The 23,743-nt window shown below is 40.0% G+C and overlaps 2 protein-coding genes across 4 annotated transcripts in view; both read right to left on the minus strand.

Annotated features, from left to right (window-relative positions):
* Positions 1-10,025, minus strand: part of gapvd1 (GTPase activating protein and VPS9 domains 1) — a 34,468-nt gene extending 24,443 nt beyond the window's left edge. For all 3 annotated transcript variants that reach the window (XM_073465970.1, XM_073465969.1, XM_073465968.1), the window contains exons 1-6: positions 9,899-10,025; positions 2,898-3,116; positions 1,178-1,445; positions 511-1,083; positions 350-433; positions 116-250 (exon numbers count right to left, since the gene is read on the minus strand). In XM_073465970.1, the coding sequence (XP_073322071.1) occupies positions 116-250; positions 350-433; positions 511-1,083; positions 1,178-1,445; positions 2,898-3,082 (1,245 nt within the window). In that variant the 5' untranslated portion in view covers positions 3,083-3,116; positions 9,899-10,025. The remainder of the gene's footprint in view (positions 1-115; positions 251-349; positions 434-510; positions 1,084-1,177; positions 1,446-2,897; positions 3,117-9,898) is intronic.
* A 5,592-nt stretch (positions 10,026-15,617) lies between these two features.
* unm_hu7912 (un-named hu7912) lies at positions 15,618-18,824 on the minus strand. The gene has a single exon (XM_073465346.1). It carries the CDS (start codon positions 18,822-18,824, stop codon positions 15,618-15,620), a length of 3,207 nt encoding a protein of 1,068 aa, XP_073321447.1.
* Positions 18,825-23,743: the final 4,919 nt, after the last annotated feature.

A 23,743-nucleotide genomic window follows, 5' to 3' on the forward strand; every position in this document is an offset into this window, starting at 1 on the left:
AGTCTTACAAAATCCTGTGAGAAACAGTGTATCCTGTTTATGGGTAGCAACACATAAGTCAAACTTTCAAATGGTACTAATGTTACACTTGGATATGAACTGTAAGAGAGCCTACCAGCACAAGCAGCTGATTATGTGTAATATAGCACGCAGTTCTACTGAGGCCTTCGAGAAGGTTCATTGAGGACATGGGTGGGGTCTCGACTGCTCTTCCTCCAATCACCACATCCAGAAAGGCAGCAACACAACTCTACAGACAGAGAAGAAGAAAGGTACATTAAATGTATTCGAAGGATAAATATGTTGCACTTAGGCTGGAATTAATAAAACGATGCAATGGTTCACACACCTTATCAAATTTCGACAAACTGCTCTTCCGTCTTGGGTCTGCGTCATCATCAGCCATGGCCAACTGCTGCAGAAGCTGCCCAACCTGTGTAACAAAAAGTATGCAATATCAATCTACACTGTGGTACGATGTGGGAAAAGAATACATGCTGTGCCACTGACCTGCATTAGATTGAAGCGGGCCACTTCATTGATGGGAGCATCCGAGATGATACCATACTGCTCTGGGTTAACGATAGCTGGGCAGATGAAGCAGGTCAGCAGTAGGTCTGTACACATGGTGCGCACCTCACCCACTTCAAGACGCTCCACACATGACAAAGTCTTGTACATCTGTGACACAATCCAGCGCAGGCTGTGGGGAAAGCAGTAGGTGTTCTGCTTCAGATAACCAATGAACTTATTGACCAGAGCTACCAGCTTGGCTTCGTTGGCCTCCACAGCTGCCTGCACCCGCTGTTTGTAGCCCTCAGAACCCTTCTCTCCAAAGCGTTCCTGCTGGGCCGGAGTGAGGCGCTCTGTCACCTTGGCAGGGTCCGTCTCCAGGTGATCTTCATCTTCCACCAGGAGCTGCATAATGGGTTCATGGAGGGTGGCAGTGAGGAAGAGCTTGGCTGAGTACAGGCCCTCAGAGAAGAGCTTGAAAAGGATGCTGAAGGCACAGGTTCCCCGTCGCAGTAGACGACGAGGGTTGTCACTCTCCTTCAGCTCAAACTCTACCAGGTATCGCAACACCTGCAATTTGGCAAGAAAGAAAGTTGCACCAGATCAGAACAGCTGAGAACAGAGAGGCTATTAAATAACACAAGACCCAGATATGATTCCTGACCTGTAGCAGGTAGCTCTCATCCTCCTGCATGATACAGTTGCCATAAAGTGAGGTGAAGACTGTATGGATGACCGACTGGGTGTGCTCCTGGTTCAGCCTCTCTCCTGCCACCAGACAGGATGCCACCAGTCTAGGATTGTCCCTCAATCTGGCCAAGAACTCGCCGTAGATCGTCTCCTGGAAGCCCAGAGTCTTGTAACCATCGACAAACTGTGTGTCTTCCAGCATTTTAGCATGTTGGCAGCATTCGGCTGGAGAGGCCTCCGCACTGTAGAACAGAGTTGTTTCATTATTAATATTTTTCATATACGATCACTTGGACCAACAACTACTATCATTAGTTACTGTAGTTCCTTCTCACTGTGACGACTGAATCTCATGCCACCTACAAACACAGTGGGTCTACAAGAGTACATATTAGCTTTTTCTAAGAAGTTGAAGACAAATCATCCAACCTAGTTCTGACTGGTGTATATCCAACTTTAGACAAGCAAGTACATGCTAGAGGAGTTAGCAGCCTACACAACTGTTGATTTTCCAGTCACAACAGGACAATGATGTTGTAAAGTTACATCGCAACATCTCTCCCGTGCAGTGAATTGAGGGCACACTTTAGGCTAACATTTTTTTAAACTTTGTGCTGGGAAATATTTCAGAAAGAAGCAAAAATCAGAAGTGAGTGCGCAAAAGCAGAAATCTGGCCACATTTAAGATTTTATAAACTTACTGGGAAGCATGAACTGGACAAGCTGTGCATAAAATCTGCCTCACAACAATTACTAACCATGTTAGTAATTTTCACTTGAAAGTAATGTCTGCAACCATAAAGGATGCAGTGAGTCCAGCTAATTCAGCCAAGAACTGAGGAGGTGATGTCAACTTTGCAGTCCAACTCTGAGAGAGGTGAGTGCAACAGAGTCACGTTTGCCACATTCAGGAAGCGCCCTGTCATAGAGCTGTTATGTGGTAAAACCTGATTTATGTTGTTTCATTAATGTTTATGTGCAGAAGTGGGTCACACAGATACTGGTACTGAAAAGATGCAGATTTCTATATGGTACACTGTTGTACTCTAATTTTTGAAAATTACTTTCTAAATAAAAAAGGAGTTTAGATTTATTTGACTGTTTGTATTAGTTGATGAAAAGTAACCATGTGCAGTGAAATAGAATACTGATGATGTGATACATTGAGATGCATCAAGATGCTGATCACTGTGCATTTGAATCATTGACAGGTGAATCGTAACTGAATCGAAACGTGACACCAGTGAAGATTCACTCCTCTAGTAAATGTATTATATCACATGCTCAAAGAACAAAGGGATACTCCAGCTCTACAGGGTCCCTTTTAGGACATCTGGTCAAACTAGTGACACAAGAACACTATACAGCATCAAACCTAATCTCATATTTGTATTCTTGGGTTTGTATCTTAACACTTGTTCTAGCCCAGAACTGCATGAAATAGAATTTACATTTTTAAACTCTACAGCCTCAAATTTAAAACAAATATTATTGAACCACAAACTCCAAAATTAAGGAACATATTTGCTTTTAGCAGTATTTTTCCCAGTCAACATACTGAATACTGCTCTCTGCCATTTGTTCATAACAGGCACACATAACAGGAAATGTTAACTTTCAAACCGGTTTCATGTGAGTTTTAGAGGTGCTGGTAGACATATTAGGCCAGAGTCAATCAATATTTTAGGCCTGACCTGGTGAGAATGAGACGATCTAGATTGATCCTCTGCTGCTTCGAAATCCATGCAGCCCGGTACAGCCTCTCAGCTGTCTTCAGCACATCACTGTTGAGCCTCTGGATCAGCTGCTTCTCCGATGCCACGTACAGCCGCTCCTGCTTCAGGTGGTGGGCCAGAGTGTGGATGTCTGGCTTCACCATCTTCACCAGCTCACACGGGCAGAGAGCTAAATGACTGAAGGACAAACAGGACAAGATGGAAGGGAAACAGATAAAAGATGATTATGTGGAACAGAAAGTAAATTAAAGCTTAAATAACCTACCTTAATCAAATGTTAGACCAAAGTCACATGAGCAAGAAAAAAAGTTAGTTTCTTAGGTCAGTTGTGTTCAAGGGGAAACCCAACAAATTTTACAAATAAATATATTTACTTGTCACAGATATTAGTATGATTCGGCATGTGAAAGCAGTTGGTGTAAAAGCAGTCTATAGCTCTGGACAGGGTGGGAAATTAGCACCTGCCACTGGCCACTGAATGTGATCAACCCACAAGCCACAGTGGCAATTTGAGTTGAGTTAGCAATTGGACATGAGATTCTAAGACAGAGAGCATTCAATAGAGTTATACAACTGCCCTGTCGGGTGGCAGCAATACGCCCATGCTGCTGCTGGTCTGCCCAGGGCTTAATCTACTCTGGCGTGGTGCCGGATTTCCGGGGTATGACTATTATAGAAAAAAGAAAGTCCACATGGGATTTGTTTTTGACGTGTTTAACCAATCATCTTCAGCACAGCAAAGGGGTAGTTCCAGCTACCAATGGTATGAGGCCAACCAACGAGTGCTAGCCAATCAGCCCCAATAGGGCGGGTCTTGCCAAGAAACATGATTGCTGTGCGATAGCCCTGCAACTAGCAAAGATTGGTAAACCTGGCGAAGATACAGTCGTACTTGAGAGAGGAGTTAAGAACAGATGGCGCTGGGCATAGATAGAGGAAATGGTGGAGATGGGAAGCCATTCAGCACAAATTGAGGGAGCCAGGTGCTTGCTTCTGCAGCATGTGTTCGAAGAAGCTACTGTACGGCAGCAGCGGGAGGAAAGTGCTCGCTCGTCATGAATTAGGTGCCAGTCACAAAGCTTCGGTCCGTGCACTCTGTCATACAAGTACGTTACCGGGAACGCCGGCTACAGCTGCCACAGTGCCTTCAATGACCTTGCCCCAGAGTTTAGACAATGTCTATCTGAAAAGCTAAAAAAAAAAGTTTTCAATGAAAATTGATGAAGCTACTAATCTCAACATGGACAAAATCATGAATGTCCTGCTTTTTTGATGATGACCTGGCCAAAGTAACAACACAACATTTGTAAATAAGTGATAGTGGCCATCATCAGTTTAGCAGTTCTTTAAGGACATACATTTTACTGTCTTTCCATGTTCATGGAAATCCATTATTTGTGACATATTGGTAAATTTCTTACTAATGGTTGACATTTACAGTAGTTTACCTTACCTGACCACATCCTTAATTTCTTTTTTTTTTAGTAAACGGCAGCTAATATTATCAGTTTTTATTATTTAACTTGCATGCAAGTAAATGTATTTACAGGAAAAGCAGGAAACAGTTCCCTTTTCTGTAAAGGTCTGGCTGAACACAAACTCACACATGATGCTCGCGTCATGCAGGGGAAGTCGTTTGCATTCCATGTGCTGCACACACTGGCCTGACGACAACAGGCAAAGCACGCCTTTTCACAAGCTTCAGGAGACGCTACATAGCAGAATATGCAAATCCCTCTCCATTTTCCAAACATACACAGCCAAGACATACAAACCAAGCAGAGGGCATGAAATTTGAATGATTTCGTGGTGAATCCTTCGCACAAAAGCCTCTTTGTGGCTGGTTGCTAACATAGCAAACACAGATTTAGCTGTAGAGTTATGGCTCCGGGAGGAGAATGAGAGTAGACTGGAGAAAACTGTCGCAGAATGGGAATGACTGCAAGGCAGTGGCACTGCTCGCAAGCTAACAGACAACCACAACGTCGGAGTTGATATGCCTGACAAATCTAATTGGTTATGCAGATTTAAACACATAATGATAGGCTCTACATTAAATTTCCTGAGCAAACCAAGAATAAACAGTGATTACTGATAGTTAATTGTCATTATTTTTGTAAAGTTCTAGGTCTAGTTTAAATACTAACAAATACGACTCTAATACAAATACACATACAGTATGATATTTTATGGTTGGTGGAGAAAAATGCATATCCACAGCGTCTTTCAAGTTCTTTGTAAGGCACAGCTGCCCCTTATCACGTGAGAAACATGATGGCCGCCTGCTCACGAGCAACTGAGCATTCAGTCAAAACTCAAAATAAATATCAAACGTTCGCCGATTACAGTGTGTTGGTTTCATCACATCACAGCATGAAAGTAATTATGAATGTGTATTTTTGATGGCACTGACTTGTATTATCTTCAATTCATTTTGACATAAAGACTAAATAATTGACTAAAAATACGTTTCCCAATACAGGGCCTAAAAATTGTCAGCATGAGTGAAATTATGGACGATAAATAAAGACGATAATAACACTACATCTACACACTCCAATACAGTAGGCGGGGGTAGGCATCCTTAGAGTCGGTTTGCAATCTGCCAATAAACACAGTTATTGGTATCAGCTGGAAAAATTCTGTGCTGTGCTTCACTAGTTTATCGCGCACACACACACACACACACACACACACACACACACACACACACACACACACACACACACACACACACACACACACAGAATGTATCTGTCATTTGACCTGCTGTCAAAGTGAATGGAGGCAGCATAAGTAGGGCTGCAAGTTATAACTATTTTCATTATTGAATAATCGAATTGTTTAGATTGTAAAATGTCAGAAATTACTGAAAAATGTCTGCACAATTTTCCCTGAGCCAAATTCCTTTCAGTCCAAAATCCAAAAATATTTATGCCCACAGAAGGCTGAGAAAACCAGCAAATATGTGAATTAGAGAGGCTAAAAAGAGATTTTCTTTTCTTTAAAATGACTAAAAAAAATTCACGAAATTGCCAATGAATCATCTAATCATTTAAATTATATACCATTCTCTACAAGTGAGCTAATCCTCAGAAAATGTTTTGGCCTTCTGAATCTTAAGTTTGTCAGCTGAGTATGTTTGAATTTGTTTAATCAGTCCTTTTTACTAGAACTAGTATGGTCACTCATAGAATTGAGTTTGGCGTCTCAGGACAGAACAGAAACTCGTGTACAGTATGACGTGAAAACTTACAGAAGTTGGCTGCACTAAAACCAACCACTTGGTGAGGTCTTTCATTTGTTGTCAACTGATCTACATTTAAGACCTTTCTAGATTAACAGATCTGGATATTTAAATGAATGTGTAAAAACTTACATTTTTAAAGTTTTCTGCAATTTATATCTGGATGAACGGACAGGTAGCTGGCTGACAAGTACACACACGGTGCACTTACACACATTACACTCATGTTCTTGAATAAGCACATTCCACACATACTTGGAAGGAAGTGAAAAAGCAACTTGGCTATTAAGCGGCTAGCACAGAGGTTAACTGCCATTTGTCATGGCCCCCCTGTGCCCATCCACTCCAACACAATCTACTGCATAAAGCTACCTGGTGAGTCAGTCATGGAACACACTGAGGAACTCTAAAGCAGAAGAGAAACCAAACAACAGACAGCATCAGGGAAATAATCTGAAACCTTCTGAGTTATGTGACAATGATCATAGTTTTGGCAGGACAGCCAGTGAATGCTGTTCATATGACAGACATGAGGACCAACAGTTCAACCATAACATCTGTGTAAGCACCATAATTATAACAACAAGGCAGCCTAGGAGACAAGAGGCAGGGCAAAGACAAACAGAGGATTTAAAATTCCCCGCCCAGTCCAACCACTTCAGTAATCTAATCTAAATGTTTAAAAGTTTGACATTATCTCTAAAATATGAAGCACAAAACAACAGTGTAATACCACAGCACCACAGTAAAGATGTTTGGAACACAGCCCTGTCCTCCCACTACATGATCTAACACACACATCCACAGTCAGAGACGCACCGTCCAATGGAACAAAGTTCTTTTTATAGATAGATATTCAAAGGATTTCACTTTCTACTAAAGGTATTCATGGCCCTGAGTCAACATCCTCTTCACACTTCCTTTTCAGATAATTTCTTACACTGCTCAGCAAGCAAATACTCCCCCCCCCTTATATCATATATCGTGAGGTTTATGAGTGACCTTTCCCACAATTTGGGCTCGGTACAGAACCTCTATAGTTTTTCATCACCAGTACAGGTTAAAATGTTTCCATAACATTGGGGCTGAACAATAATCCAAAAAAAATAATTATTTTGAGAGATTATTTTGAAAGATACTGCGATACGAGTCATGGCTTTAGTGAGAATGGTTATTTTTTGCATTTAGTTGGTTGTAATAAATGTTATTCTACTTTAATCACAAACTTGCAGCTCCTGCCATTTAGATATTGCACGTTGGCCATGATTTTCTTTAATATTCTGATTAATTATGTACCACTGATTCTATGTTGTCAATAACTGAAAGATGCTCTTGAGTGTTTGGTCAGATTCTAAGGGTTGGTTATTTGGGTAAGATGAGGGACGGGCTAGCACAAGTCTTTCACTTTCCCCGTTCAGATTTATCGTGCTGGTCTCGGAATGGAATAAGCGACCTTCTGGCCACACACCTCTCTAACCTTCAGGCGACCACTACCCCCGAAGGAATGTTTCAAATCATCCTCCGCCTCTAACACAAGAAGCTGCAGTGGAGGAAAAAAAGAGAAACAACTGAACACACATTACAGTCTTGAGTCTTCCTATGTCCATGTTTTTACACCAAATACAGCATGAAGAGCCAACAAGTTCTGTTTCATGTCGCTGCTCCATATTCAGTTGAGAAAAACAGTTTTACAAGTTTTATGGATAAACAGCTTTTAACATTAACATGGAACACTATTTACCACTTGTCCGTCATGTGCGAAAGTTAAATGTCACACATGTACTTTAAACTGGAACATAACCCAGTTAACCGTATGTGTTGTCATTTTATCTGCTATCTGGAGGAAAACTACCCACAATCAGTAAGTGTTTGACATGATCGTGTCAACTGTGGAAGAGGTTTAGGTTGAGGCCCTGTGACGGACCCATGAACATGGATTGAACCATGTCTTGCTGCCCAACACACTCAATCAACACTTATAAGTGAAAAGGCTTCAAGGAATTTTGACAACAATTAATCTGCAGTGTGCAATATGAGGGCCCAAACATTTCACCAGAAACAAAATCCTACAGACAAAGTGAAGCAAATGCCACAAACACAGATACACATGCCACCAGCTCTGCAGTCCAATATCCTTTTTAACTTGTAGTTACCTCCTTCAGTTACAACAGTTTCTCAGGAGTTAAGCAATACATCAGGGCAAGATGATGAAGCAGTGATTCTAACTCAAATATATCAATCATAGACCCCACTAGACAGAGGAAACAGATGGTGGTATTGCAATTAATGAAGAATAATGTTGTCATAGGCATCTACTGAAACAGCCATCACTGTTCTCGGTTCTATGCAAAACTTTCACTATTGTGCATTTGACAAGGAATGATGAACCTACTTTGAAGTAATGAATGAATCGAGGAACTACTATGAGTCCGGTTTCACAGCAAATACGATACGTTTGTCACGCTTCAAAAGTCATTCCACTTCAAACCATCAAGTCAAGTGACTCCATTTCCAGGCAATCTTTCGTCATCAGTCCAGAGGAAAGAAAGTCTGGTTGACAGATCACATTATGAGTAAGTCATAATCACACGATAAAGTGAGTTACTGAAAGTGACTTTTGACATTGTAAGGAATGATTTGCAGCGTAATGTGGCATCTGGCCCCGGGCAAAGATGTTTGTCCTTTCATGGTGAGCGGATATGAGGCTTGGATAATTCAGGACTAATTCACTATGGCAACGGTGATTGTCATAGTGGGATGTAATGACTGTATATTTGGGTTGTAATTAATTAATATTTTCATCATTTCAGCTATTAGTCACAATTTCACTGGGCCTGCCTGGTAAGAAAAATGCAATAACATTTAATTTGGAGATATAAGACATGAAAAAAACTAAAATCCACATGTGATAACTGACAAGCAAATGTTCAGCATTATAGCTTCATAAAAATACATTAGTGATTAACTTAATTGACTATCTGTTGCCTGGTCATGACATGGTGGAGAGATAATGTACTTCTATGCTACAAAGGGTTAATGGTAATATCCCGTGTTTAAACATTTATGATGTTAATGACAGTATGCCATTATATCCCACGGCCTCAAGCCCTTAATGTTACATATATAATGTCTGAACGCTTCTGTTATCAGACCACAACTTTAGAAATCCCTGTCACAGGCTCCATGGGTGGGTGTGGGCGCATCAGACACAAAAAGTTGCACGTTTATAGTGCCCTTGATTCAATAGTGTAACATTAGCACTGGTCGGTCTAGATTTAGCCAGATAGTTAGCCAGACAAATTAAGATGGGATGGGTTAAGGTGAGGTCTGTTGACGCTAGCTAGGTAACGTCAAAGTTGTCTTACATCAACTTACCACCAGACAAGATGAGAATATCAAATAAACCACGTAACCAGCGTTAGGTTAGCTAAACGATATGAGGGAAACCGACACACTTCAAGCACCCGGGCGCTAGCTTGGTACGAGTCAACACGGATTTGTGTTTGCACTGATTTGGAGAACAAACAGTAAACTGGCGAAGAAGCTAACCAAGAGGAAGCCTGCTTACGTTAACCAAGTTAAACTCGGCTAACGTTTGCTAGTCAAACACGGTAAGCTAACGATAAGCTAGTTAGCTATGTTAGCTTAGCTTTAGGCTGCAAGCTCCTAGATGGCCAAATGAGATCAACAAAACGTATATTTAGCCACTTACCAAATGTAATTAGCGTCTACTGGTCGTCCACGGTTTCTCTAAACACAGCTGTTCATAAGATTTCTCGAGTCAGTGGGGTTGTTTGTTGGCGGTTAGCCGTCTCTCACTGGCTTCTGCAGGAACGAACAGTGCTGTCATTTGCTGTCATCACGAGGAGACCTGCGCAACACGCATGCGCAAATGACTGTTAAAGGGACTTCACACTGGTAGAGGAAAAAGCCTCGACATAATTCTGTAATGAAAGAGTTTGATGCGACTTGAAACAAATCGTTCATCCGTTTTAAATAGAACTAATTAAATAACTAATTCACAAGCATAGGTCCTACCTTACTGGATAATATCTAAAACTCAATTTCTCTGAGAACACAAGAGTCCAAAAGTCATTATCACTGTCAAAAATGTGTTGGGTTTTTTGTATGCTCACTACAAATTTTCCAGTAATTTGGTTTATATTGTTTGTTTGTTGTGTTTATTTGTCTCACACATGTAAATACAAAACACATGAAGATAATACAAAACGTATGAATGACTAAGGACTCGACCATTTGTTCTTGTTGTTATTCATTATCTCAGGAACCCTGCACATTGCACATTTGCACAGGCACATTTATTATATATTGCACACGTCATGTACATACAAGGACAGTTACTGTATATAGTATGGTTATCTTTATTCTAGTAGTTTTTATTATATATATTTGTTCAAATTGTTATTTTATTCTTCCAATATCTCTTTATTATTGTCTCTATTTTTTGAGACTTACTCTTGTGCTGCTACTTATTTCCCTCTGTACTGCTGTGTTACCTGCAAATTTCTCCCAAGGGGGATCAGTAAAGGAACATCTTATCTTATCTTATCTTATCTTAATGAGGGTGAAACCTGCAATGGCTGATAGCCTTTATACTGTATTCAAAACTAATTACACCCAAAAAAATAACAAGAGGTAAAATACAGCAGAGAAGCTAACAAATACACTTTTTAAATATAAGTGTTCAAAAATTGCACATTAAAGATGAGTGCAGAATAAGAATGGGAAAATGCTGGTGTAATAGTCATATTCACAGTATGAACAACAGCTCCTGAGAGTGATCATTATTGTTCTTAATCAAATGATTTTGACAGCAGGGCAAGTTCTTTTTTGTATGTAGACAATGACATGGGATTTTTATTACAAAGGAAGATTAATATTCTTAGTCTGTCTAATTGGGCAATTATGTAGTTGGGAATTGTTAACAAATGTGTACAAAAGTACAAGTATAAGTAAATCTGTGTTCTTATATCTCACATTAAAGTATGTAAAGTATTAATATACAGATTTGAGGAATAGGCTATATTAATGTCAAAAATAGTCAATGCAATTTTAAAAAGGAGGAGCTTACATCTGACTCACCTCCACTGTTCTTCATCTATTGTCCCTCTTCATCTTCAACTGCTTTCTCCAAAAGTTCTTACATCACATCTTACTCCTCGTGAAAAACTGTGTTAATATATGCATAGTTCATGATGAGTAAAGGAAACAAGACACACAATGGAAAATAACCCTCCCATGGCAATGCTAGGGTTGACCCATAGAGGGCAATATTTCCCCAGTAATACATATTTTCCTCCATTAAAAGTTGGTGCAACCCACTGTAGCCTGATAAACTACATCTCTGACAACTGTGTTTGTACACAGACATATAACCCCTATTAATGGGATTAAAAGTATGGTAGCTCATTCTGTTAGAGAGGAAATATCTATCGTAATGCACTACCTATAAGAGGTAATACTCTACAGGTGTAGCTGATTGGCTGTATCACAGCAAACTGCTCACAAAATCACCAGGAGTGAGCAGCCATCGATGGAGGACCTCTATACCCAGCGGTGCAGGACGAGGTCCAACAGCATTAACTAAGAACCCAGTGACCCCAGCCACCATCACCTCCGCCTGCCATCGTCCAGCAGACTGTACCACAGCATCTGGTCCTCCACCACCAGGCTCAGGGACATAAGACTGTTCATCTCTTGATCTTATCCTAGTATTTGTGTACATAATAGGCACACTGATGCTGGTACGTATCACTGCATTCAAAGCCACACAGGCAATTTATAATAACGAACCCTTTAACTGTATTTTAGGTTTTCATGTTTGTGTATTAAAAACCTGCAGTGCTTGGCCATCATAAAATGTTTTCAAGTGTTCTTTGTAAAGCTGACTAAACTTGATTTCACACACACTGTACCTCTGTCACTGTTCTCTGCTGGATGAAGCTTCTGCAGAGTGCCAAGATGAGATCATTACAGGAAAACATCCAAGCTGTTAAGGATGGGCTCACATCATTTTTTCAAGTCCATCTAAAATTAATCATCAGTTGCCTGTATGAACATTGAAATCCACTTTGCTGGCTGAAATATTTCCTGCTATCCATACTGGCCATTAAAAGAATCAATCACATGCCCTTAAGTGATTGGGGATCCACAGTCTTTGATCCAAGCACAAATGATTCTTATGTTTATCTAACCATAATATGAGGATTCAGGAGAATGAGTTAGACAAATCAAGTGGTTATTTTCAGAAGCTACAGTCTTTTTAGTCCAAAATTCCCAAAAGATCTTTGTTTTACTATCCCTCCATCACAGCTCAGCCAGAACACACTGTGAGTAACACAAAGGGGGATATTAAACTAAAAAGACTGTAACTTTGGAATATCCACTTGAATTAAAAATCTCAGTCTGCTGAAGCCTCATATTAACTTCAAATTAACTGATACATACAGTATGTTCATGCTGTGACCTGTTGTTTTAACACAGACTTAAAACAATGTTTCAGTAAACGCGTTAATAATGCATTCACATGCAACTGTCTGACAATAATCATATTTATCTATACATTAACAGGTTCATCATATCAATCTATATATTATCAGGTAATAAAATACTTGGACTGAGGTGTACTTTCTTGTTATCTAGATCTACACTAGTTAAAAAACCACTAAAGCAGGATATTTACCTGATCGTCACCCTATGACAAAAATGAGCACATTTTTCATTTTGATACTTTGAAAGATTAGTTGTTGTTTTTTATAAAGACAGCAGAATGCAGATATAAGGGATATTAATATTTAAAAACAGATAGTAATACATGCAATGCTCCACTAGGTGGTGGCCTAAGGATATACAGGAAAGACACAGGAGGAAGTATTGTAAATCCTTGGGTAAGCAAATTGTTACAGTAACATGAATCAGCCATGTTACAGCACACTAATAGTAATAAAAGAGAGAGAGAGTGAGAGGCAGAATCTGCTGGCATCAGCCAATCTGGAAACTCAATGCCTGAACCAAGGCATGCAGTTAGGAGAATTCCGTTAAAGTCAGTGTTGTAAATAATACCCAAAAGTCATACTTTAGTAAAAATATGTTGAAAAATTAAATTGTTAAAAGTGAAAGTCACCCATACGAATAGTACTAGTCTGAGTCTTAAAGTGTCTGATATTAAATGTACTTCATGTGCATCATAAAGTAATTTCCTGGCACAAATAATATGCTTTAGTATCAATCGATAAGTAAATGTAAATTCTACTTATATAGTTATATGTATATACTGTAAAGTCTAGGTCGACTGATTATCATCCGTGCAGGTTATCTGATTCAATATTCTGCATTTGAATGATTATTGGAATCACTGTTTTTATCTGACTGCAAACTAAAAAAAATATCCAAAAAATGCTGTTTTAAATGTTTGATTCTTATATAATGTACACTTTTACCTCTTAGGGAGGGAGTTGGTTCTTCTTATTTTTCTTGCTTGAACTCTCCTGCATGTGTGCCATAAAAGAATATATGACAAAACATTAATCATTGTGTATATCAGTGGTTTTCATGCTTTTGTGCCCAAGGCAAAGGCAAGCCACAATCTAAATGCACACCTGTCTTCATTAATAGCCTCTACAGCGTGTTATTTAATCACTCTGTATACATTTATTTTTGGTTCCTTGGAAGGTATTCAAAGGATTATATTTAAAGAAAATGGATGTACAAAGAACTGAATTAGTAAATTGAAAACGTATTCATTACTTGTTATATAGTTGTATATTGCAATATTAATCCATGGTTGTAACAAAATCCCAAGGCACACCTGTTCTTGCCTTAGGGCACAGTGTGCAGCGTCATACTATTAGGGAACCACTGGATTATCTCATTCCGACTGATGGGAACTGTGTTATTTTTCCCCTCTGATCAAATACCTAATGAGTACAGTGAAAGAGGAAGGCAAAGCCACAAGGTCACTTGTTAAATTCCATTTATTATATATTTATATATGGGTTATAAACATCACAAAATATAAAGTTCAGGAAGGTCTTGCACAAAGATATACTGTATAGAATCAAGTAAAAGAGCAACCTTAGATTAGTCAACAATGGCAATCGAAGCAGGCATATTATCATATCTGGGTTCAGTGCTGCAGCTGTGTTAGGAACATTCTCATTTTATAATTTATATTTTAGTGCAAAAGAAGTCTTTGCAGCTCGTGGCTCCAAGGGATTATTCAATATTGATAATAAAATAGAATTTTACAATATAGATGTTAAGGTTGCTCTTTTATTGCATATTGTTTAAGAACATACTGTGGTATTAGTTACAATAAGGTCTCAAGGTTGTGATGTTCAAATTATCTAATATTCAATATATATACCTCTTACATTTCTAAGCATCAAATGGTATCTCATCAACATAATAAATTTAACTATAAGCAATATCCATATTAAAATACCTGAATATAAATAACATGCTTTGAGCAAAATAATTGTTCATTTACAATGGTAGTTCAAACAACCTAAGTCAAGAGCTGTCAAGCCTTTAGAAATAGCTAAACCTATACATTGCTTTGTGTCAAATGCATTTTTTTTTTCGACTGAAGGCCACTTTCAAACAAAGCAATTCATACGAGAATGACATCAAGTCTTATCACAAGATGAAATAAGTTCCAACCAAAATTCTTAATGAAGTGGGAAAACATATAGGTGGTTTGATTGTACTTCTTTGTCTATCAAACAATAACTAATATAGCAATAATAAAAAAATACCCACAGAACTACAGTATACCTAGGAAATAATACTTAATTACTAATAAACAGTTGTAATGTTACAACCACTGTAACAAGTTATAATATAAACGTCTGATATAACATTTTTGGAGAAATCAACAGTGGATGACTGTTACAAAATGAGACCTGGATTTGCCTACTATTATGTGGTGGCAATGAGATGTGTACTTCATAAATAATGTGTGCTTCACACATTTTCTGCAGAAACTGCACAGATCATACATGTTCACATCTTAAACACCTGGATAACTGGGTTTGTGCCTAGTCTACATGCAGGCTATTAACTCTTTTGAGTGCAACAGGATCAAAACAAGCCAATAACAACATAGGGCAACCTTTAAAAGTGTGTGTATAATGTGTGTGTGTGTGTGTGTGTGTGTGTGTGTGTGTGTGTGTGTGTGTGTCTGTATGCGTGTGTGCGTGCGTGCGTGCGTGCGTGCATGCGTGCGTGCGTTTGTGTGTGTGTGTGTGGCAACAGAGAGAAATAAGAGAAAGAGAGAGACAGAAAGTTAGATTGGTCACATATATACACTTGTTTCCATACCATTGTTCAATTTGCTAAACCACACCATGTATTTACAGAATGTACATTTAGCGTTTCTGACATCATTATCATTACTATTTAGTGCTATACTATATAATATCATCCAGGAGATGTGGTGTACCCACCCAGTCCAGTGTTCTTGGCTCGGATGCAGCCATGATCATGCACATGAACTGTTTCCCTGTTCTCTTATCTATTGGGTAAATGGTAGTTGGCGTGAACCTTTTGTTGCTCTCCACAAACTCACACAGCTGATTATAGATTTTGGGGTACTCGTGACGAAGGAAGACTCCTCTGGTCCTGAGCTCTCGCTGGATATTGACAAAGCACACCTCTCTGGCTTTTCTTCCCTCCTCCCCCTCTTTGTCAATGTCTGGTGTGCCTGGAGGCGGAGTGAGGATGAGAGTTTCCATTTCACTATCCTTCTTGAGTACCTTTTTGTCAGGGCTTGAGGAGGCCAAGGACACCTTTGCATATTTTCGAACTGTTGGTGCTTGGACCCTTGGTGAAGGTCTGTTAGGCACTAGTTCACCAACAGCTACGGATACATTCAGAAGGAAACATTCATTGGGGTCGTACTCGTTACCTGCATGCTGCAGCTCCTTGCAGTATTCGCCTAGGTTGTCCTTGAAGCCATCCAGCTCTCTGAGAGATAAGTATGTTGGAGACATGAGGAGGCTCTCTAGCCCAACTTGCAGGAAGTTGTCAGCTGTCTCTGGATTAGCAAAACCCAGAAAGAGAACGCCTCTCCCTCTTGAGAGGTAGCCAGCTTTAGCAACACGAGAGAAGGCTTTGTGGATCTCAGAATTCTCTCTGCAGTACTTCAGAGTGTGTCGACACACACTGTTGACACGACCGTACAGACAGGTCTCTTTGTGGATCTCCCAGTCATCCCTGCGACAGTTTCGTGAGCAGTAAAAGGTGTAGCAACTGTGGCACGATTTGAAGTACAAGCAGGCATTGAACATACTCTCAATCCGGTTGCACTTCTTGTTAGCACACGCCATGGTGTCATCTTCATCTGTGCTGTGGTCTGGAGAACATTCCTCTGCACTCCTTTGTAAAGCATCACATCCGCTATCAGGGTCTTTGATTGTGTCAGGGCTGGATTTAGAGGATGGGAGCTGTGTGTCGAGAATTTCAGAAGATCTTCTGTCTTTGTCATCATCTTCAATGATTAGTTGTTTCAGCTGGTCTAAAAGGTCTACACTTGACTTTCTACTGGTTGGTGGTTTGTAATCAACAACCAAATCAGCTAAGAGTTCGTCCAGTTGCTCCAGACTCTGCTGGAGGGAGAAGTTGTTGTGTTTCCTCTCTTTGCTTATGTCTGGTGTGTTGCATGGCTGCTTTGGATTCAGTACTTTCGGAGATGGCGTCTTCTCATCATCCAACATATCCCAGCTGACAGTGTGCACATCACGCCGCTTGCTGTTGCCTGCATTTAAGTCATTGTCTGTTATAGTGATCTCAGGAGTTACAAACCAGTGCCCACTCTTGGAATTCCTCCAAGGATTGCTTGAGCCCCTGTCAGAGAGAGAGTTCTCAGAGAGCGAAAGGGCAGCGTAGCGCCTTGGTGAACTTGAGAGGTTAAGTATAACAGGCTGGGAGGTAACATCAGAGGATGCTCCTTGCCTTGCTTGGTAAAACAGGTTCTCATAGCTTCGTCCACGAGGCACTGATTGCTCTCTGTCATGCCGTGGGTACAGAATATTGTCCCAAGACTTGGAGTGGCTTTTGACCTCTGCTCCTAGTCTATTTGTCTCCACACAGCTGTTAGGAAACCATGGGGGTATACTGGGATCTTGCCCCACTCTTGGTGGTGTGTGCTGAGAGGAATGGTTAGAGTAACCTGATATACTTGAGCGATACCAGTCATATGAAAAGGCCGGGGACATTCGAGGGCGTCGACGTCCCTCTGTATGATATGGCCTTGCTGGAAAGTATGGCTCCTCAGGAGAGCTGTACGGTTTGGAATAAAACAATCTTGAGCCATTCATATGGTATGGATTGAACCGGCTGTCCCCATCTCCATAGTATGATCTAGAGAGTGGAGTTTGAGAAAAGTAGGATCCAGCCTCACTTGTGGAGTAAGGCCTACTATATACAGAGTTTGCTGGCTCTCTGTTGGAAAGGTGGTCTGTATAATACGACCTGACAGGAAGGGTGTGCACCCATCGAGTCCTAGGATCATATTGACTAGTCATTGTACTACCATGGCTCGTTAGACTGGACCGATCATCCTGAAAGTATGCCCTAGAATAGGGATGGACCGGATACCGAACAGGGTCCTCTGTGTAGAAAAACTTGGTCGGGATGTTAGGATTTGAGTAGGCTCTTTGTTCCTGACTCAGATATGGTGCTGTTGGTGATGGCATTCTGTGCATGTCAACATGCTGGTAGGAGATGGGAGACATGCTGGTGGTATAGTGGTATCCTTGTCTAAAATCTCCACTGTAGCATTCGCTTGGAGTGGGCGTTGGTGAGGAGACAATCTGTCGTGGTACATACAAACCTCTACTGCTACTGGCCTGGGAGTATCTCTGCCAGAGTTGATCAGTCCGTACATTGGGAACCTGCCTAGATGTGTGCTGCAGTACAGAAGCATCCGGTTTAATGTCAACACGGCACCGGACATGAGGGGTTATGGCTGGTTTCTCTGGTTTATCCTCCTCAAAACAGTCTGAGACATAGAGGGGAGAATGAGGCTGCAGTTTGATAGGATGCACATCATTCACAAAAGCCCTGTTCGATAAGTAGGATTCTCGATGTGTTTCCGAAGTCCTTAAGGTATCAGATGCAGCTTGAGGTGCATCCCTCCCCTTCCTGGCTGCTGGAGGAGACACTGAGATGGGCACAGGAGTGAGGGTGGCCTTGATTCTTGGAGCACTCTTAGATCTTGTTCTCTTTTTAGAGTCTGACCATGTAAGATGGTTGGTTTTATCCTGGGTGGTTTGCTGTTGGAACTGCCTCGTGTTGAACAGATCAGGAGATGAGAAGCGAAGGTGCCCAGGTTGATCTAGTCCATTAGTCCACATTAGATCTTTGTTTAATGTCTGATGCTCAGTCCTCTTGTATGGGTACTCCATTGAGGAAGGAAAGGTCTGTGGGTCATCCAGTGACTCAATGAAGTCAAAGCTACGGCAGTGTCTTTTGTTGATGATTTCTGGTTTGTCAATCATTTTCAAGTCGCACTGCCGGGAGGAGTGGAGAGAAACGGGGTGGTCAGTAAGGGGATTTAGAGTAAAGTCCTGATAAAGAGTCGATGCCAGTATATCAGGGGGATGTGTTCGTGTCATCTTAGAGGAACTTCAATGCTCTCCATTCAGTGTGATTCAAGATCAACACAGCCTGTGGAAAGAAAGAGATAGATAGAAATAAACACACTTCAATGCACTAAAATGTATAGTAGTGAGGTAAATGTTCTGCTAAAAGGAGGCAGACAGGAAGTAGTTTGTACATCTATAAGTTAAGTTGTTTACCAACAGTGGGATCAGTTTATATTTGATTTGTCTGTGAACCAAATCTCAATACACATTTTAATACTTTTTTATTTACATCTATAAAGCTGTAATCTGTACAACAACCCGACCACATGGCAGATACCTGCAGTGAGGACTTTAGATTTAGCAGTAGTTTCTCATTTACTAACCAAGTTAATTTCCTACCAACAGCCACAATGCAACATTGCATCTGAGCAATGTGACAACCAGTCATTATTTGGGTTAATTTTTAATTTTAATGAGACTGGAGACACTGTGAGCAGAAATTAGCTATTCATATTATCTTTCACTGCCAACTTTTTCAATGATAAGAAAATGCAGAACATAATTTGAATAGCATTTTACAAAATTGCTGGTAAATAAAATCTTCATTTTTACTTTAATTTAAAACTTGTACTTTTGGAGACAATAATATTAAAGCTATTTGAACTTTTTCTGATTATATCTGTATGTAAAATGTGAAAGGTCAATAAAGTGTATGTAGTTTTTATCATTATTATGGCCCTAAATTAATATTGCAATACTTTTTAAGACCATATTGTGATATACAACATATATAACATATATCCTGAGATTTTGGAATCTACTCAAAAGCACTTGATTAATGCAAGACCTGGACACAATCAAATATCACAATGTTTTGAACGAATACCTCAATATTGATATTATGATAATCTTGTAGGGTTTACTAATACTTTGACAAAATATTAACAAAAAGAGTAATCAGTAATGTGGATTAATGACTACATGGGTAAAGTCAAGTATTAGAACAAGTATAATGCATCTAATGCAGCCATTAAAACCAGAAAAAGACACACTTATATTGTCTGATATATATATCACGATATAACAATATCCAAAATAGACGATTGTCTCATATCACGATAATGATATAATATTGCCTAGCCCTAAGTAGTACTAATAATAATTTTATTGAGTTACTATAGTATGTTTTGGTTTAGCATTAAAACCTGTATCCATAGAATATAATAAATTATTATAAAACGTGAGTCGGAGTTTCATAAAGTGCCTTTACTTGTTTTAAAATGTGAATAAAATGCAACAAAGCATTTCTGTTTTCTACTGTTTGTGTTATTACTCACATCTAATAAATAAATAAATAACAAGCAGACAACAGTATTTTGTTAAGCTTTCAAATATTACCATGGACAAAACCATTCCATTTCAACAATGGATTTATGTGTCACACACACATGGGCTTTCTTGTTGGCACCCACCCACGAGCTAACCCTGAGTTACCATCTGTTCATGGTGAAGAGAGAGAACTGACCAGCCATCTCTCTGTCATGTCTCCACAACACACCTTAATATCACGTCTGCTCACAAATGACCAACCTCGACAGACAAACCAACTCTGTAATTCATGTTTTTGCTTGACCCCCTACAGCTACAGTTGCATACAAGGATTATTTACATGATTTCAACATTTAGATTTTCACGAATGGATATCAATTAGATATCAGACCAGATTGTAGCGCTTCATTTTTTGCGAGATGGATCACCTAAATTTGGGGTAATCATTGTTTTTTTTACAATATCAGTTTTTCCTGTTACAGTGTTTCAGCTGTAAATTCAAAGTATCAAGTTGGCCTGGTAAATTCAATCCTTGTACAAACAGTGTAGTATAGATATAAATCACAAGTCCAAACAGAAAATTAAAAGAGACAAATTCAAAAGATTATTATTTTACTACACGAGTAAGGAATAATCAAGCTGAAAATATAAAGTGACAATGAAAAATGTGAAGTTAAAATGCAAAAGTCTGACTGGAAATGCTCGAACATGAAGCCTAAATTGTCAAAATGAAACTGAAAATGATAGTGAATAAAGGGGAAACATCAAAGATATAATAGTGAGGAAATTAATTGCAGTTTAAGGGCAATTTCCTTATCTTTTAAAAAACTGTGTAGAAAATAATAATTTCCAAAAAGTCTGCTGTTCCAAAAAATACAGATTACATACTGTAATATTTAGAGCCCGACCAATACTCCGATTTAGGGGACGATACCGATACCGATAATAGGAAGTTAAAACATTCCAATATCGATATATATCAGACAATATACACATATTTTTTACAATCATCACTCAAATGTGGTTATCAAACACATTTGACAGAGATATATTACAGAGGCAGGATATTTTACAGTTGAACAATAAACTTTATTGTCTAAAATGACAGCAGTTCACTAAAGCCATAAACTTTACTGGGATTTTAACAATTACAAATTATCTGAAGACTCTTTTTCTGCATTACCATTTCTAAAAAGTCCATCTTTCATATTGGCTCCTATTGAACACCATATACTGTTTGCTGATACTGTTATATCTGTAGGCCAATATCAGCCGATTATATCACTAATAACATGACTAATGGTCACTAATGTCTAATTGATGGCTGAGTGTCATTATAATATCATTACAATTTAGGTCTCAGTCTACGTCACTTGCCAATACTGAGTTCAAACTATTTGCCACTAAACAGGACAAAGTTCTTTAAATCAATTTTACTTTCAATCCTCATATTCAATGTTTAAAATAATGAGGTGAGGTGTCAGGAAGATGGCAAAGGCCTTGATGATAGCCTTTATTTATTTATACAGTATAAAATTAGGCCCAACAGGGTGCAGGATGTAATGGTGGGCATTCAGTGAGTAGTTCACTCCCACAATCTGTCTTAAACAGCCACACAGCTTAAAACATTAATGGATATGAACTCCCACTATTGATACCATAAAAATAGAGCTGCACAGCTACTATTCAAATCCCAATAGGAGTGTTACAGTAGATCAATACCACAAGAGATTAATAAAATATTAAGACATGATTAGTTATGTAGATCTCTTGACATCACTGCTGACCACCGCAGACACTCTTTTAAGTCCCTGTAGGAATATTATGAGGCTTTATTCTGTGGAAAATGTTAATGTCTTTGATCACACTGATTTAGGACTGAAGATAAGACATATTAGCAGATTTGCTTTTAAAATCAGAGGAGAGAACGAGATGCGTAGACTAAATGAGCGCTTGCATTCCTTCCTCCACTCATCTTCATGGTCTGAGGCTGTTCTTCAATAGGGGGACTACACTTTCTAGCACAAGTATTAAACCACATGCCACATACTGTCTCCATGGCTACAGCACACAGCAAAGAAACCATGAAACACTCCTGGAGTTGCACCGAGGGCACAATTTCAGCCTGGAAAGACGCTTTGAAGACGCACCTCACTTATATCCTCTGGCTTGTTTCTGTGTTTAACCTGTTTTCATTTCTATCTGATTAAGCGGGTTTTAAATTGATGGTTTGAATTGTTTCATTTTATCTTTAACATTGCAATGCACATACGGCTTATATGTTTAATGCTTGCCTGGTTAGAGCTCCCTTCAGTTTAATCTTGCCTGTCTGTATGTGTTTGGATATACTGCTGTTTTTGTGGAGCACTTTGCTGCAAAACCTGTCTGCTTTCAAAGTGCTATATAAATTACATAAACTCGGGAACTGGGCTTGGACTCGTGAGCATTGTGAATTGCTGTGATGTTTTCTGTGTGGGCAAAATCTATCTGTTACACAAGTGCGACTTTATATTGACCTTATGAAAGGATTCACCAATGATGTTCTTATAATGGCCTATTTACACAGCCAGTGGTGTTATCCTTCTACGAATGGGAATTAGGCTCATTTGCATTTGATTGCAAATTTGTGAAAACAACTTGGAAGACTGTATTTTAGCGTTCATTGCGAGGATTTCCAGACAATAACAAATGTGATGCAGATCCGCCTGAATCCTCCCCGCGGGGCCACGCAGAGGCGCATTCAGCCTTGAAGCGTTACCAAATACTTGCTCTAACGCACTTCAGCACCCCTTTTATTTTGGTGCTGCGGCACGGACGGCCATCCATCCTTTGTGGCTGACCTAATGCCTTTGAGCCCGGGGTGACATCATTTGCGGGAGAGAGAAAAAAAGCAGCGGGTTCAAACCAGGACAGAGCCCGACGGGGAGGCGGATAGGGAGAGAATGAGTTCGTCTAAGTTTGGAAATGCAAGGTTGGTAGAAGTGAATGCGGGGCCTTACCGTCTCGTCAGAGAGTCGATCGGATGCGGTGGACATGGTGAAGCGGCAGCCCGTTTCTCCGTGAGGTGCAGCTTCACCCCGCACAACCGCACCTGCCGTGATCCTCCCGCAGCAGAGCCGTCCCTCCCGCTGCCTTACATGTTGTCCTCGTCAGCCTGCGATGCTCTCACACTCGCTTATGTCTTTGCGTGTGTGTGTCATCGTGTTTGTGTGTGTGATGGAGGGGAAGGAGGAGGTGTGTCTGAGCCTGCGCTTGTGCGCGTGCCTCTGGAGGCGTGGTTGTGCGTGTTTTTGTGTGGAGGGAAGGAGGTGCGGTGGAGCAGGGTGGAGGGGGGGTGTTCGGTCTTAAGGCAGCAATGCGGTCCCTCCGTTCATCTCTGAATATGGAGCCCTGAAGACGACTGCCTGGGTATCTGGTGGTTTGCTCATCCATCCTGCAGTGTAAGGTGCTTTTAATTAGCTTTTCTCTCCATGAGGCAGAGCCTTTCCGACATTTAGGATACATTTTTAGAAGTTTGCAGACCGCCCGCAGGATCGGGCCTCTCCTACACTTGGCTGGTCACATCTGGTCTTCCTCCTACACTTTTTAGAGATGCAAATGATGCTGAGAAGAAGCAGTCC

Source organism: Pagrus major, chromosome 5 (genome assembly GCF_040436345.1).
Source record: "Pagrus major chromosome 5, Pma_NU_1.0".
Taxonomy (NCBI): Eukaryota; Metazoa; Chordata; class Actinopteri; order Spariformes; family Sparidae; genus Pagrus; species Pagrus major.